Here is a 19207-nt window from a genome sequence, read left to right as displayed (position 1 = left end):
TATATATATATATATATATATATATATATATATATATATATATATACCCTCTTTTGTATTTCCCTCCCATTTAGGTCACCACAGTGCATTAAGTAGAGATCTCTGTGCTATACAGTATGTTCCCATCAGCTGTCTGTTTTATACATAGTATCAATAGTGTATATGTGTCGATCGCAATCTCCCAATTCCTCCCACCCCACCCCTTTCCCCGTTGGTGTCCATACATTTGTGCTCTACGTCTGTCTCTATTTCTGCGTGGCAAATAAGGTCATCTCTACCATTTTTCTAGATTCCACATGTGTGTGACAATATTGTGTTTTCTATTTTATTTCATTTTAAGCAACTAAAAGGAATGATTGATGGTGATCCACTATATCAATTTCGTAACCCACTAATGAGTCACAAGAGGCAGTTTTAAAAATGGTGCCATAAACCACCACCAATGTCAGATATGAATGTTTTCTTAAAGAATATCCAGGTTATATGCATATATGAAGAAAAAACAGATTGGGAAACAGCTAATCTTTCTGATTTCTTAACTGTTATGAATCACATCAAATAATAACTAAACTAGTTATGTAATTAAGTTGCAAACAGGCTTTTCCATGGACATTAGTATATTTTCTTTAAAATCCAAAAATACTTAAGTTAGGCTTTGTGTCAGTAGCCAGATTCCACCACTTTAGCTATCTGGACTTAAATCTTCCTACGAACTTTATCTTCTAGCATGAAGTCATCTCTATGCCATCCATTACACAATGCCAGAGTTATCTTCTGAAGTATAGATTGGAGCATACACGTTCCCCTTAACAAAAACATTTAGTGGCTTCTGTAGTGTGTATGACATAATTTAAGCTTCAGTCTATATAACAGTGCAGACGGGGCCATTCAACCATCAGTCTTGGCATCACCTGGGAGCTTGTTAGAAATGAAATACATGGGCCCCACTCTGACGTACTGAATCAGATTATATGGGAAGGAGGCCCATCAATGTTATGACAGCTTATGAAGATCTTCAGGTGATTCTTATGCACATTAGAATTTAAGAACTACTGATACATAAGAGTAGTTAGCATTCAAGTGTACTTACAAACTTCTCAAATCATATTGGATGTTCTTGCCCCTCAAATATGCTGAATGCCTTATTACTCCATTTATTCACTATACACTCAGTAACATTAAACCAAACACGCTCACCTCCTTCAAGGCCTGCCAACCTACTGTCTACATTACGTCTAGCTTTTCTTCTCTGTGTTCCCTCCACAATGGTTCACCCATCCGGAACCTACACTTTCTTTAGGTTAGCTTAAATACCATTTCCTTCAGGAAAGCTTCCATAATCCATCCAAGTCGGAATTAAAGGGAGAAGCCATAGTATTTTGCTCATACCTTTACATATCACCTCATTCATTTCATAGTTGTCATATACCTTCCAGTATCCATAACTAATTTGATGGTAAATATTCTCTTGTCTGCCCCTGTCCAAACCCTATCTGCCCCTTACCCTAAAGTTTCGTATATATATGAGTTCTTTATAAGTGGAAGAAGAAACACAAAATCCATGAATCACATATACCCTTAAGGAAATTATAATGCAGTAGATTTTTAAAAGTATAAAAATATATTAGCTGCAAACATATACTTTTTTATTCTATAGCATATGTATTTTAATTACATTTTATATATACAAACTATCACTTGTGTCCCTAAGTATAAGATAAATTAAATGTAGAAAATTAATTTTCCAAAAAATTTTTTTAATGACCTAAGAAAAATATATTTACCTGCTGAAACCCCAGGTAATCTTGTATAGTAGAAGAAGCATAAAAGACCAAAGCATCTGTAGTGACAACCAGTACAAAGCCATTCAGTGCCTACAAGGAAAAAAGTTACAAGATTAGTAATGTGACTAAATAAAAATATTATCATCCATAAATACTGACTTCAGTTAAGGCTGTTACTTTTATTGATGAAAAAATCTTTAAAATGGTTAATATTATCACACTCCACAAATGCAGAAACACCACATACCCCAGTAGTGAGAAGAATCTATTCACACCTTTTGATTCTGCCAAAGAAAAGCTTAGAAGTAATTTAATACTTAATCACAATAACTTTAATATTTATTTCTTCTTCTTCCTCATGCTTTAGATTTTGTTTTAAATATACTGTACATGTTTTTTAAATATAATTGTATACACATCATTTACTGTAATCTGTCACACTGCTTTTAAAGGAAGATAGTGTGTAAAGATGTTTATTAGAACCGTAAAAAAATTTGATAGAAGAAAAGCTCTGTGCAAAGATAGTTTAAGCACTGACACAGTTTGAAATGTGGATGCTCTCAAAGTATTATAAAACTTTTAAAAACTTTTTATTAGAAAAGGAATACACAAATGGACTCTACATAAAATACACATGTAGAACGAATACATGTTAAGACAAGTACACAGCAAATATAGTCCATTTAAATTTAATATAATTACTAATATATTTAGGTTTAAAGCTATCATTTTATAGATGTTATTTTTATCTGTTCCACTTATACTATGCTGCTTTTTTCTTTCCATTTTGCCTGCTTTGGGCCAATTATTTTTTATTACTCCTTCTTTCTTTTAGTTTAGAAGTTATCCTCTCTTTTTCTATTCTTTTAGTGGTGGTTCAAGTCCAATGTTAACATCTCTATAGTCTAAGGTAATAAAAGTATTTAGATCAACTTAAACATTAATCGTGATCACATATTTTAACTCTAAAGCCCTCCTTATTTCCTGCTTGAGTTTAATTCAGTACTTGTTTTACTCTATGCTATGTGATCATTGTTAAACCCTCCTGAGACACTCTTCTTCATGTAAAATGAGACGTGGAATGGTTTAGTTTAAGAACCACACAGTTTGGAGTCAGAATTTGGACTGGATTCTTCTGTTTCTTACTAACTGTGTGGTTTTATTAAGTTATTTACCCCTTTAAGCTTTAGTGTCATTGTTTGAAAAACAGGCACTGTACAGTGCCTGGTACAGAGCTGGCGCTCAATTCACGTAAGGCACCATTACTATAATATGAGGTTGTGGAAATGAGCAGATAAAGATTTACATGATCATGCTTTGTGAACTATAGAGAGATACATAAACGACAGCAAGTAGTTCATTCAACACTTAATGAAATATTGCATACCAAAGAGGATGCATGCTAAGTACTGAGATTCAAAACTGAAGAAGGTACTGCGCCTGTGCTTATGATGCTCACACAGTCTTGTGGATACCCTCAGTGTTAGAAGAGGTAAAAGAAATATGGTGACTGTCTTCCTTTTCCCTCAAAGTCCTTTCACCTTCAAGATCCCTGGTCTATAATATACTTCTGAGAACTTAATTATGCAGACAACAAACAGCACCTACTATTTAACAGCCACTCTTCTAAATGCTTATTTTTTTAACGTATTCAAGTACTTTAATTCCCTCAGCAATCCACTGAAGTAGGTGTCATATTCCAGTTTTTAAATCGAGGAAACTGAGGTAAAGAGCTGCACAGTAACTTGCCCACGGCCATACAGCTAGGAAAAAGCTGAGCCAGAAGGTAAACTTTGTCTAGCTCTAAAGCCTGCACACTTAACATTATATCACGATCTACTGCTTTTAAGTGTTACTGATCACCAACTGTTGCGTGCCTATAACTCATGTAATCACAACTGGGATCTAAGATCCTTGACTTTAGATATTATGCCTTATAAAACCTGGCAATTTCCCCAGGATGAAAAATGGTGAAGGCACCCACCAAGAACTTAAATGTTTAATGATTAACACCCCCCAAATTGAGTATTCTTAAGTTTTAGCTGGCAGTAATAGTATATATCCATTACTGCATTTTTTTATCTTGCAGATGTCTTCCTTCTAGAAAATAGTATCCATTGATCATATGCATATTATTTTGTAGAATATGTTTTTCGAACAGTGGAACGAATTTAGTACTGTACAATAAGCTCATTAGTGCATGCCAGGTGACACAAAGATAATTTAGGGTATGACAGATAAGCACTTTTAGACAAACGTTAATTGTCAGAAATAAAACAAAAAGCCTCTTAAAAGAATATATACATACCAATCTTAAAAGAATATATACATACCAATTATATGGATATTAAATGATCTTAAATACCATGTGGAGCAAGGTTATTACTTGTGCTGAATTATTTATCTTAGTAAACTAAAAGAAGGAATTAATTTGGTAATTACATATTAATAAAAGAGATTATTATTCTTTGGTCTAAGTCACAACTATCTCTCTATCTGAAAATCATGTTGAGCTTCACTTACTATTTAATAAGAGAAATAAACTGCAATTAGTACTGTTATTTATAATTTCAACTGCTGTTATCTCAAAAATGAAGCTACAGATTTTAATAAGCACAGTATTAAGTAGCAATGGATAGAACATATTTAAATATAAGAAAATAAACAAGTAAAGCAAATAACAGATAATGAAATGATACAAAAAGTTATTTTATTGTTTTATTTTTATTCCTCATAAAACAGTAACAAATTTAAGCTAATCAAGAAAATAAATATTTTAAACTTTCATTAAACATCTTGTAACATTTTCTTCATGTGCCTCCTTTGTTAAAACCAAAGGAAAAGATTTCGTTTCAAAAGTTTCAAGCCAAATGGTATACTGTACCTCTGGAAACATCCTCTGCCTCTAAGTGATAACTAGGGGATAACCACACGTTGGAAATATAAAGTAAGATACCATCATGGCAACTGTGTATAATGAAAGATGCCATTTTCACATATCTACAATGTGTTCATCTGCTCCATAAGTGATAAGAGGTATGGCCCTAAGCAAATTGTATAGTGTCTGATGCTTCCTACTAGAGAGGAAGCATCACATACTATACAAATGGCATCCAACAGAATTAATGACAAGACCACTTATTTTAAATACCTAAATATTTCCAATCTTCAGAAAATTAAAAAGGTAACACTAGTTTTGCAACAGTATATTTTTATTCTGGGTCCTTGACATAGGATATGTTTACAGTTTGTCTAAACATTCTAGGGGAAAAATAAAAATCATGGGCCCAGATATCACTGATGAACATAGATGCAAAAATCCTCAACAAAATACTAGCAAACAGAATCCAACAGCACATTAAAAGGGTCATATACTATGATCAAGTGGGATTTATCCCAGGAATGCAAGGATTCTTCAGTATATGCAAATCAATGAATGTGATAAACCATATTAACAAACTGAAGGATAAAAACCATATGATCATCTCAATAGATGCAGAAAAAGCTTTCGACAAAATTCAACACCATTTATGATAAAAACCCTCCAGAAAGTAGGCACAGGAGGAACTTACCTCAACATAATAAAGGCCATATATGACAAACCCACAGCCAACATCGTTCTCAATGCTGAAAAGCTGAAAGCATTTCCACTAAGATCAGGAACAAGACAAGGCTGCCCACTCTCACCACTCTTATTCAACACAGTTTTGGAAGGTTTAGCCACAGAAATCAGACAAGAAAAAGAAATATAAAAGGAATCCCAATCGGAAAAGAAGAAGTAAAACTGTCACTGTTTGCAGATGACATGATACTATACATAGAGAATCCTAATGATGCTACCAGAAAACTGCTAGAGCTAATCAATGAATTTGGTAAAATAGCAGGATACAAAATTAATGCACAGAAATCTCTTGCATTCCTATACACTAATTGTGAAAAATCTGAAAGAGAAATTAAGGAAACACTCCCATTTACCACTGCAACAAAAAGAATAAAATACCTAGGAATAAACCTACCTAAGGAGACAAAGGACCTGTATGCAGAAAACTATAAGATACTGATGAAAGAAATTAAAAATGATACAAACAGATGGAGAGATATACCATGTGCTTGGATTGGAAGAATCAACATTGTGAAAATGACTATACTATACTATGCAAAGCAATCTACAGATTCAATGCAATTCCTATCAAACTACCAACAGCATTTTTCACAGAACTAGAACAAAAAATTTCACAATTTGTATGGAAACACAAAAGACCCCAAATAGCCAAAGCAATATTGAGAAAGAAAAATGGAGCTGGAGGAATCAGGCTCCCAGACTTCAGACTATATTACAAAGCTACAGTCATCAAGACAGTACGGTACTGGCACAAAAACAGAAATATAGATCAATGGAACAGGATAGAAAGCCCAGAAATAAACCCACGTACATATGGTCACCTTATTTTTGATAAAGGCGGCAAGAATATACAGTAGAGAAAAGACAGCCTCTTCAATAAGTGGTGCTGGGAAAACTGGACAGCTACATGTAAAAGGATGAAATTAGTACACTCCCTAACACCATGCACAAAAATAAACTCAAAATGGATTAAAGTCCTAACTGTAAGGCCAGACACTATAAAACTCTTAGAGGAAAACATAGGCAGAACACTCTATGACATAAATCACAGCAAGATCCTTTTTGACCCACCTGCTAGAGAAATGGAAATAAAAAACAAAAATAAACAAATGGGACCTAATGAAACTTAAAGCTTTTGCACAGCAAAGGAAACCATAAACAAGACGAAAAGACACCCCTCAGAATGGTAGAAAATACTTGCAAATGAAGCAACTGACAAAGGATTAATCTCCAAAATTAACAAGCAGCTCATGCAGCTCAGTATCAAAAAGAACAAACAACCCAATCCAAAAATGGGCAGAAGACCTAAATAGACATTTCTCCGAAGAATATATACAGAATGCCAACAAACACATGAAAGGATGCTCAACGTCACTAATCGTTAGAGAAATGCAAATCAAAACTACAATGAGGTATCACCTCACACCAGTCAGAATGGCCATCATCAAAAACCTACAAACAATAAATGCTGGAGAGGGTGTGGAGAAAAGGGAACCCTCTTGCACTGTTGGTGGGAATGTAAATTGATACAGCCACTATGGAGAACAGTATGGAGGTTCCTTAGAAAACTAAAAATAGAACTACTATACGACCCAGCAGTCCCACTCCTGGGCATATACCCTGAGAAAACTATAATTCAAAAAGAGTCATGTACCACAATGTTCACTGCAGCACTATTTTCAATAGCCAGGAGATGGAAGCAAACGAAGTGTCCATCAACAGACGAATGGATAAAGAACATGTGGCATATATATACAATGGAATATTACTCAGCCATAAAAAGAAACGAAATTGAGTTATTTCCAGTGAGCTGGATGGACCTAGAGACTGTCATACAGAGTGAAGTAAGTCAGAAAGAGGAAAACAAATATCGTATGCTAACACATATATATGGAATCTAAAAAGAAAAAAAAATGGCTCTGAAGAACACAGGGGCAGGACAGGAATAAAGACACAGACGTAGAGAACGGACTTGAGGACACAGGGAGGGGAAAGGGTAAGCTGGGATGAAGTGAGAGTGGCATGGACATATATACACTACCAAATGTAAAATAGATAGCTAGTGGAAAGCAGCTGCATAGCACAGGGAGATCAGCTCGGTGCTTTGTGACCATCTAGAGTTGTGGAATAGGGAGGGAGACGCACGGAGGAGGGGATATGGGGATATATGTATACGTATAGCTGATTCACGTTGTTATACAGCTGGAACTAACACACCATTGTAAAGCAATTATACTCCAATAAAGATGTTAAAAAATAATCACTGGCCCATAATTTAAAGCAGTTTAACAAGTGTTAAGCATGCCACATTTGTCTATTTTCACTTGAGATAAAGAACTTCCTTATTACTTTACTACATAAACTAAGATGCATGTTTAATCACATTCAGCAGCAATTATTAGAATGCTTCCTGTGACCTGAATAAGGGGTCTTTACGTTTCAGCTAATATACATAAAAATCCTCAGCTAGAGGCAGGAGGAGGACAACTCACGGTTGAATATATTTAATCTTTTCTAACATAATGGAAGCAAAAGTTAATTTTCGGTATCAGGGATATGAACACAATTACAAAATTATAATAAAATCTTATAAATTGTTAGGTTACACTTAAGCATTTACTGAATGAATGGAGTTACTGAAACTTATGGCTACTTTTTGTCACAATGACAAATTAAGTTCTCCACTCAGTTCACTGGGTAGAATTGAAAATTATTATGTAATAGTAATAGCGCAGATTATAGCACACATCTTTTCTGTTTTGTTTTATTTTATTTAACTAGTTTCTTTTTTTTTTTTTACCATTTTTTTAATTGAAGTATAGTTAATTTACAGTGTTGAGAGTTAGTTTCAGGTGTACCACAAAGTGATGTAGTTATACATATATATATATTCTTTATAGCACACATCTTCATTCTATCTTTCTTTAATAACATAAATACCTGAGAATTTTAACTGAGAATCGAGCATTGTATCAGATCCAAAAGAAAGAAAAATTGGAAAAGATTTAAAATACTTTTATAGACAAATCTACTAGAAACTCTCCAAGTTCTAGCGCTTGACAATAGGGCTGACGGTTGTTGAAAAAAATCTGTAGCAAGGTGATAAGTCACACACAGCTGCTAAAAGAAAATATAATTATAAGAACACATTGAAAAAAATAAAGTTCAGGTTAAGAACAATTTCAAACTATTTAACAAATACAATTATTTTAATGGAGCTATATTCCTCAAAACATATACATAAATCCAGTGTCTTAAATGAGAACCTTTAAAATAATCTAGGAGTTCTTGCTATTTAAAGAAAGGCAACATGGAAAGTGATAACTAGACTTCTAATAAATATGCTTCATAAAATTCCATTTTCTCATGTACAATACTAACATTATACCGCTATTGTACTTCAGATGAAAGTGGTATGAAACGCTGGGTGAGTCCTAAATAAACTGGGGATAATTAAAAGGCTGTTAATTAATTCTCCATTTATAACTGTCCTAATGAAAACGAACTATATTTACTACAATTTACCTGCAGTAAGAATTCTCCTTCCTGCAAGTTCAGGCCTTCTCTGAATTTTGTTCTACAGTTGTCCTGGACTCCATTTCTGTCAGCTGGGGTGGACTTTAATGCAACTATGAAAAAAAGGGAAAAACAATGATATAGTATAGGTGGTTTTTAAAATAAGCAGTTTCAAAGAGCTATAATAAAAAACCTCTGTACACCAAACACAGAGATAATTTGAAAAATTGGTATCTACTGGTACTACAGTAACTAAGTGAACAATCCTTTGCCAATGGGTGGTTTCCAGTCAGCTGACAGATTCTGGTGTTTTTTTTTTTTGGCTGCTCTGGGTCTTCATTGCTGCGAGGGCTTTCTTTAGTTGTGGCGAGCGGGGGCTACTCTTCGTTGGTGTGCGGGCTTCTCATTGCAGTGGTTTCTCTTGTTGCTAAGCATGGGATCTAAGCGCGGGCTTCAGTAGTTGTGGCTCGCAGGCTCTAGGGTGCAGGCTCAGTAGTTGTGGCGCACAGGCTTAGCTGCTCCGCAGCATATGGGATCTTCCCGGACCAGAGATGGAACCCGTGTCCCCTGCGTTGGCAGGCAGATTCTTAACCACTGCTCCACCAGGGAAGTCCCTGACAGATTCTTAAAGATAATTTTTGATGAGTTCACTATATGATTTTTGGCATATTACTTAAGGAGTTTCAAAGAATTGCCACGACATTGCTATAAACACTCCTGCAGTTCTTATCTATTTAGGAGAATAAGGTTCCTCACAACCTAACCTATAAAAATATTTTTAGTATGTCTCTACATATTTATCTTAACATCTGTGAACTACTGGGTGGTGAGAAGAATCAACCAAATGCCTTATTAAGAAATATATGTCCATTGAGGTTAGGATCCTCTTGTCTAGTTTTAAGGTAAAAAAACTGTTAGTAGTATTATTAAGTTCATATTAAATTTATAGGTCAATTCATGGAGAATTAATGTCTTTATGATGTTGAATCAATCTGAGAACATGTATGTTTTCCCATTTGTTCAAGTCTGTATTTTTTGTCCCACTAGAATGTTTTGAAGTTTTCCACAAAAAAGTATTTTTATGTCTATTCCTAGGTACTACTACACCTTGTAATGTGGCTTCTCTTTCATTATCATCTTCTAGTTGCTTATGGATTACATATGTGAACGGGAGTCTGACAGGATGGTGGGATGCTTACTATAGAGGGTACCACGCAGTAATGCTGCATCTCCCCACCTTCCCATCTCTCTCCACATCGTGTGTGTGTGCATGCATTTATAGTCTGGGAGGCAGCACAGCTGAATAGAAATAATAATTGTTACCATTTACTTATTTAGCATTTTTCCAAGCACTCTCAAATGTCTTCTCAGTTAAAACATGTGGATGGACATTGGTATCTGACAGAGCTGAGTTCAAATCTCAGCTCTGCCTTTTCCTAAATGTGTGAGCTTTCTGAGCCTGTCTCCTAATATGTAAAGTGGTAATTGAAAAAGCAAACAAACAAACAAAAACACCCTGCAGGGCCGTTGTGAAGAATAATTAGAATATATGTGAAGTTCCTGACGTAGAGCAGCTCAATATTAGTTGGTAGCTTTAATTATTAGCAGTATTTCCCAAAGCTCATAGATTGCCCTGTTATAAAGTTGAAACTTTTAGACACACTATTACACCATCTTTCTATTTTTCTGATCTTTTTTTAACCTGTGATATTTAAAATAAGAGAAACCATTAAGCCAAACCAACTGTGACGTTCCTTTTAAGATTTATTTCATTGGATTTTTAAGCGCTAAGGATAATCTGGCTCAGTGATAAGCTGGAGATATATTAATAACCAGATTTTTCTCTCAGTTTGAGCAAAGCATCACATATAAAACATTTTCATGTGTGAAGCATATTTTCTGGTAAACCAGCAGTGCATGTGTCACACTGGACTCTTATGCCAAGTCCTTGCCTTTGCAGAACTTGAAGCATATCTCTTTGAAAGAAGAAGCCAAAAACCTGGCCTCTGAATATAACAATTCCAAAAGGCCACAGAACAGATTTCTTTAGGCCAAAATATAGTTTGAGGTAAATTAACTGATCTAACAGTTAACCAAGACCAAAGGAAAGGCTTAATCTTTTCTCGTTGAAAGGTAAAGGACAGATTTGTTGTTCCTTGCTTTCCAGTGGCCACATTTGCTTGAACGCATTAAAACCTCACAATGTAAGGGTTAACTACACTCTCCTACTTTTCCAAAAGCTCCAGTACGAGGCACAATTTAAGAGTTATACCAAATATCAATAAGATTTGCTATTAGAAAGAAAACAACAAAACCCAAACCCCGACATTATGAAAGAAGCAAAGTCATCCTAAAAATGGATAGATATTAATTGTGTCAAATTTACAATGTCTAAATTTTCTTATTAGGAATCTTTTAAAGTTAACTTTTAATCAGTGGAATGATGTCAGTTCCCACTAGAGTTATTGGACCACTGAGAAGCTGAATAAGAAATGAAAAAGGCCATTCATCTCAGTAACTTACAATTTGTTTCTGGTCCTGTATTGGGGATATTAGCCAATGTAATTAGACATTAGACAGACTCTGCCTTTAAGTAGGGCATATGAGCTATGGAAATGAAGAACTAGAAAAGAATGTCAAAAATATTGGTAGAGAATGTCAAAAACATTAAGTACCAGGATGGAATTTAATTAAAGTATCAGAGGAACTTGAAAAAGAATAAATTCTTTCTAAACAACAATGCTTACAATTCTAAATGTTAGAGGGACAGTGTTTAATACGTATGTATAACTACTGCTTAAGTAGGAAAAGTGGTAAATGCATTTGGGGGAAGGACCACTGGAGGGTTCTTCCAAAAACAAGCAAACAAGTATTTCTGTTGCTCTTTTGTTTAAGGCTAATAATTAATCAGTTAGGAATTCAAGTAAATATTGTGCAAAGATGAGTCGAGGAAGGGTGCACTTCCTTCCCATTCTCATCTAAAAAATACTAATATGACTTTTTAGAAAACTTATTTTATGTCCTAGCCACCTGACCCAAACTACGTAATTTTTGCCTTTCCATGAAGTTTGTCCTCTACTTCTTGATCTCATACCTACCACCTCTCCCTTCTTAAAGTTACTGGAAGATGTATTAATTAATACTACTCACTTTCACATATACATTTCTTGCCCTGGTCAGAAAGCAATAAAAGAGTAAGAAGATGATGTGGGGATATGACTTCCTACCATCTGAGTGGCCTTAAATAATTTCCTTCATAATAATATGTGATACTTAGAGCCCACACTGTATGCCAGGCAGTCTCTATGTATTACGTCTTGTTTATTTAATCTTCATAAGAGTTCTATGGAACTGGCCTTACTGTCCTTTCAGTAGATTAGGAAACTGAGACTTAAGGAGGTTAGGAAACTTTCCCAACGTTCTAGCTTTAAGTGGTAGAGCCTAGATAAGAACCCAGGTAGCCTAATCCTAATTGCATGAGCTATTATTAATCACCTACCAGACTTCTCTCCCATGCTAACCACCTTTGACCTTTAGTGTCCTCATCTTTAAATTAGGACAGTGATACCTCTGGAGACAAATTCTTGTGAGAGCTAAAATAACATGTAGAGTACCTGGGTTAATGCCTGAATCTATAACTGACAGTCAAGGATGGAGAAAATGGGCTATATGCTGAGTTTACACACCCTCAAACCATTATGGAAGCTGACACTAAAAGTTGCAAACTAGGGATAATTGAGTGTTTTCTCATCTCTAAACAAGGAGCATTAAAGAGTGTCTAACAGGACTGCTATGATGACTGTGCAACATAAATCTGAAGGTACTTCAAACATGTAAATTGTTATAAAAATTATATGCATCATCAGATACAGAAGACACTTTAATCATTACACCCCTGGAATTAAATACATGGCAGTTCATAGAAACAAAATATAATATCTGAAAATAAGTCATAAGCCAGTTCTGCTACTCGGGAAACACTGGCCGTACTGAAGAGACATTTGTTAAAATCCTCCCCACATGTGCAAAGTGTAAGGCTTACACCTTCCAAAGTGTAAGGCTCTGACTTTCAGCATTCAGCGGAATATTAAGATAATAAACCATCAAAATATTTCAACTATTTGTTCTTTGAGAGATCAATGATGCAATTAAACAAGAATTTAATTGATAATGGAATTTAGAGTGTAAATGTATCACAGCATTATCAGATTATAATATTACGCATATAATTATTACCAACTGATTCAAGTCTTTCCCACATGCATTTAATCATATCCATGTTTCCTAATACGGCACTTTCCTTCCTTATACATCTAAGCTCAGATTTCCATTTCTCCCTACAAGCCAAATATTTCCTCTTCAAAAAACATGCTCTGAATTTCTCAAGAGAGAAATTCACGGGGAACAAATATTGGCATGTGGTAAACTATACTTTGTATTTTGTTACTGTAGTTGGCATTTAAACAGAAAGATGACATGGTAAATGTCTTGCCAGGAAAAAGCATAAGCCTTTTTAATCTCTAATTGTTGACATAAATTCAATTTATTTTACAATAATGTTTATCATCCCCCTTTATTACTTCTGGTAGGAAAAGTTAAATTCCATTCCCACATTTGTATAAGCATAAACGAGAGCAAAGCTATCACCTATTATGAAATTCAACCAACTACATCTATAAATTAGAAAGGGTTAAGTAATGTAGTATTTCTTGAATATACGGAAAACATCCCCAGTCTAGTATGGATGAGTATTTACAAATAATTTCCAATCATATATAAGTGTACCTAAAGTGAGTTCCTTCTAGATCCTTTGAGGTAATAGATAGATATTTCACTTCAGTAACATCAAGTTTGTTTGTTTGTTTGTTTGGTAAATGAAGCATTGTCCTTTTGAGGGAAAGAAGGAAGAAACTGAAAATTTTTTAAAAAAACTATGTTATATTCTAAGTTTTCAGGAGACAAAGATTAGGTGTACACAGTTCAGTGCTTTCTGATGATATTCACAGATTTTTTTCTGCCTAGAAGTTTCTATTCACCAAGGCAGAAAAAAAGTAAATTCAGGTTTTAAAAAGGCACATGTTAGTTTATATCTTTATGAATGAATGTAGGTTGCATAACTGGCAGTTACTGTCTTTTTAGCAAATCTAAAGAAACACATCATTCTAAAGCTGCAAAAATCCTTAAAAGTTAGATCTATTCTCACTCTCGATTAAGTGGAAACTAACTTCAAAGATGTTACTCAACATTTTTCCAGTTTTACGTTTAGTTACATGCAATTCTACTATAACGATATGTTAGGTCTCTGAATTAATGAAACCAACTAGAGCAATTAATTTACCTTTTCAGTGGGGAATGAGTTGCATTTAGCTTTCCACATAAACAAGAGTGGAATTAAAACTGCATTCTAAGTAGGAAAATTTAATCAGCCAGAGCAGTGATTCTCAAACTTTCATAGACATTAGAATCATCTGGAAGGCTACTGAAACACATTGCTGGACTCCACCCTCTAGAATTTCTGACTCAGTAGGTCTAGGATGGGGCCCCACAGTCTGCATTACTAACAAGTTCCCAAGTGATGCTGAGGGGCAGGTATCACATTTTGAGAACTAGTGACTTAGAAAATCAGGATTTAGGAAATAACTCACAAATGTTCTGGATCTCATTCCTTCATACTTTCTAAAATTATCTTTCCTCTGCTTAAAGGGTTCATTATTAATATGTCTTCAGGAGGTAATTCTAATTCCAATTTTATAATGATGAAAGTAGAACCACATAATTTACTACTGAAACACAGGGCAATAACAAAAAATTCTGTATGTACAGTTGACTTGTGAAAAACATGGGGTTTGAACTGGGCAGGTCCACTTACATGTGGATTCTTTCCAGTAAATAGTACAGCACTACATGATCGTGATTGGTTGAATCCACGGATGCAGAACTTTGGAGATGGAGGAACCATGGATATGGAAAGCCAACTGTAACGTTATATGCCAATTTTCGACTAACCCTTGTGTTGTTCAAGGGTCAACTGTATACAATTTAAATTTTATAACTGTGGTTCACAAAGATCTTACTTTTTAGGATAAACCCACTACACACTTAAAACATCAGGCAGGCAAGCATTCTTACTGTCCATGCTGAGAAGATGAAGACTCTGTGGAACAGTGATGACAAAGGTCTTATCTAAAGCCACAGGGTTAGTAACCGAACTACCCCCATGTCCCCTGCCTGCTGGTGCGCCCCTTACATGACAAAGTCTCCCTGTCCTGGGCCAGGACAAAGAGAGGGAAGCTGCCTCTGTAACACAGAGACTAGACACTTGAAACTAGACACTGTCAAAAATGTAGGAGGCAACAGAATATTCTGTAAAACTGACCATAAAGGCACTCCCACATCATGTGGGCAAATTTAAGGCTAGAAGAATTCGATACAGACAATTCTAGGTTCATTAAGTTGATCCAGTTTGACTGTCTCTTCTCTCAACCTCCCACGGCTGACACCTGAATGGCGTTATGTCTTCTATGGACAACCAAGAATCAGAAATTACCACCTCTAGTATTATTATTTTTCTGTAGACTTTAATTTCACTTTAGTTTACACTTTCATGTGCAATTTTCTCTTTGCCCCTTTAAGAACTTGACAAATGAAGTCATCTTTGAGCAAACTCATTATCACCATAGCACAGTTTCGTATTCCACACACAGAGATGTGCTTTCCTCTATCTCTGCCCATCCTTAAAGCATTTCATCTTTGGTATTTTCCCTCTTATTCTATATGCTTTCCCCAGGAATATTTTATTCACTTAATAGTTTAAAATACTATTCCAATGACATTATGATGACTCCAAAATCTAAATCTCTAGCTACAAACAAATAAATGAATTTGAGCTACTGATTAAAAATGATTGATTAAAAAGTCAAAAAGCTGTAAGAGCAGGATTAAAAAATAACACATAAATTACTAAATAAAAATGATTAGTGGTAATATAAATGTGTTTTATTACAGACCCTCGAGTGATTAATTTTATATTACATGTGAAAATAGTTTCTAAAACACTATAACATGGCAAATGTATATTTCCATTAACCAGATCAGCAAAGACTCACAAAAAGTCAAATAATTTAACTACAAACATTTAAAATCTGTCCTGGGGAAAAAAAAAAAAAAAGAGAAAACTGCTGAAAGTTGTCTGGCTTTAATATTCCCCCAATGGTAATCTCTGTTTAAAACAGAAAGCTAAGCTCATAAATTTATGACCAACTGGAACTGTTCATGGCCAAGCAATTAAGGATCAAGGATCCTAGAGTCATATAACACTAGGAAATGATCAAAGAGAAAACCTATTAAAGCAGTAAATTTAAAAGAGACAAGAAAGAAGCAAAATATATAATAAAGGATATAATGAGTGTAGGTTCAGTTTGAAACTCTGTTATATATTTGTCACTGTTTTTAAAAAAATACTTGTCAAAGCAAAGGAAAACACTCAGAGATAAAAGTATCCTATGTAAAATATCATAAAATTATTTTTTCACTTTACTTATTCATAGAATTTGACTCTTCTGCTGTAAGTTAGGGTATCTGAGGAAAAGAGATTAAATTCCTGATCCAAAGAGGCCATATTATTAACTGTAAAAGCCAGGATTTGAATACCACAATACCCTGACTCAATAAGAATGTCCTACCATTCTTTTCATCCATCCATGTTTCAATCTGCATGGATTTGATTATATTAAGTCCATAAATTAAAATTTAAAAGAATCTCTAAATCTTAACAGTTTTAGTTATGGAAGGTATCATGAATGTTAGGAGAGTTTCATGTTTTCAAATGTAAATTCTGGAAAAAAACACATAGCTAAATTACCATCTAAAATGGATAACACCATGGGTTAATGACACTCAACACTATTTGATGATTTCAAATGTGCTGATCTTTTAGGCAAACAAAACCTACTTTGGACATTTCTAGGATTCAGAAATCACAACTGCTGCCATACTGCAAGTTTTGTAAATTACTTGACACATAGTAATTAAAAAAAAAAAAAAGCAGATAAAATTAGTACCCAAACCCTGTGAATGTAAAAAGAAAGTGCACATACAAACGCCTTAAACTTTATAAAACATCAACCCTTAAAAAGGCTTTTTATTTAATTCATTTTTACTGCTTGTTCAAGCTCATTCTTCATATATATACATGCATATATATTTGTTTTTCAAGATAATGCTCTGAAATCCAGAGAAACACACAAGCTGAAGATGAATAAACACAATAGCTCTTTTTTGAAAACCTAATGAACTGGAAATGAACTGTTAAAGTATCTACAAAAGGAAGACCAAGAAAAGAGCACATATAATTTTTAATGTAAAATAAAGTCAAAAAAGATCCATGGTAAACAATGAGGTTGAATAAATTTTAGATCATCACATAAACTCTCACCATCCTCTCCTCTCACAGCATTTTTAGACTTGGTGAATTTAAAATACTCCAATATGTAAAATATTTACACTTAATACATGCTTAAAATAATCACCATTTTATAATGATTCGTGACTCATTGCCCCTACACTGCCTAGTTTTAAAAATAACCAGAGAACTATTCCCTATGACAGTTGCAAATGCAGAACTTTGGAATTAGAAACTCAGATCCTCAAGCTCACCTCTGTCAGGCTTAACGCAGCCCACACAAAAATCACCTTTTTTTTGTTTATAAGTTTTCCTTTCCACAAATTAAATTTGCACATCTCAGTTATAGAGATGTCATGAAGAGTAACTCATGACTGAGATTAATGAAGGATGCAAAAGATTTCACAGTTAATGACTCTATTTTAATGGTATAATAACTACCATGAGTATTTTACAGAATTAACAAACACTGCATGCCCTTGACATTTACTATTACCTCAAAGAAAGAAAACTTTTCTGCCCTTTTTACCTCATTAGGTATCTGTGTCTCAACAAAGAACGTGGATTAGTCATTCTCATCAATTTTGGGGATTACTGTCGAAAAGTAGAATAATTTAAACAATCCTTACATGATGATGAATATTTTTAAAACTGATAATGAAATCTAATTCAAAATTTTTACATGTTGAAATTACTTTTGCTAGGAATAAAACATTACCATACTGATTCAGAGTAGTTAACAAGCACAATGTCCACTGTTTTGACTCTGGCATTAAAAGACACAATATAGGAGGAAACAACCCTTTCCTTTCACATCGACCAATTTCAAAGACTGGGTTATGTATAACCACCCAAATCTAAGTCTCTCTTAATAAACTATGATTGCTCATAGTCATTTAGTAATTTAAACTTATTAAATATTTTCCATCTCAAAGGTAACATGATATGTGAGTCTAAAACTCATTTTATGACTGGGGTCTTCTTTTTATTCTCTACTTTTCTTTTTAAATTAGAAGGGGATAGTTTAATTTTAACAATTTGAAATTTGATGAAAAAGCGTGAACGTGATGTTAAAGATTTTAGGCTTTCAGTCTATATTTCCAAGACCTAAGTCCACACTGACTTGCCAGGTCATAGCTCCACTTCGTCATTTTCTGTCTTCAGGCTCCCCTCAACTTTGATTTAATCTATCAAGATGCAAAATTTGTACTTTACTATGTTTAATTACCAACATGAGAAAATAGCAATTTTGAATTTTTAAAATTTGTTTCCTAAAAATACAAAAGACACTACAGAAGTACTTCAAAGATACATAATTTAGAAAAGTCTTTAAACAGTTAAAATAAGCAGGGAAGAATAGAAGGTAACACAGAAGAACAGTGTTACTGAGGAAACTGAATAGAACTTAAACACCTTCTATAATTTCAATTAATCTATTATTAATATATCATTGTTATTAATCCTTAAACATGTTTAAATGTGTCCATTGTGCAGAAATTAAAAATAAAGTATCACCTTATTCTGGAATTTTTAATCTATCAAATTTACAAAGAGTGATTTTTTTCCTTTAAATCCAGAGACCTATTTGTCCATCCTATCTACGCTGACAAAACTGAAAAACACACCAAGACTGCCAGACGACTGGGAAGTATTAATACAACAGGAACATGCAGCAAAGAAGAAAACGACCATAGGCCCAGGAACAAGATAATGAACACAAAGTGAAGGCAAAGGAGCAAAGCGGATGGCACAAGAACGTAAGGGGCAGTACTGAAAGCACCAAGAAAGGGCACAGTGATACAGTTAGTTCAAAGAAGACTGAATCCTTAAACACTTCTACACGTTTCACTGTATGATCCAGCCAATCAGTTAATTAAAAGCCAT

General features: G+C 34.2%; 1 protein-coding gene across 1 annotated transcript in view; it reads right to left on the bottom strand.

Moving 5' to 3' along the window:
- The window catches only part of AHR (aryl hydrocarbon receptor), a 49596-nt gene that overhangs the window by 13080 nt on the left and 17309 nt on the right, over positions 1 to 19207 (bottom strand). The window contains exons 3-4 of the mRNA XM_027102593.1: positions 8932 to 9035; positions 1785 to 1874 (exon numbers count right to left, since the gene is read on the bottom strand). Coding sequence (XP_026958394.1) covers positions 1785 to 1874; positions 8932 to 9035 — 194 coding nt within the window. The remainder of the gene's footprint in view (positions 1 to 1784; positions 1875 to 8931; positions 9036 to 19207) is intronic.

Source organism: Aethalodelphis obliquidens, unplaced genomic scaffold, assembly GCF_003676395.1.
Source record: "Aethalodelphis obliquidens isolate GAN/ISIS:26980383/991018 unplaced genomic scaffold, ASM367639v1 scaffold5, whole genome shotgun sequence".
NCBI classification, from domain to species: Eukaryota; Metazoa; Chordata; class Mammalia; order Artiodactyla; family Delphinidae; genus Aethalodelphis; species Aethalodelphis obliquidens.
This window is presented reverse-complemented; position numbering and strand designations above follow the sequence as displayed.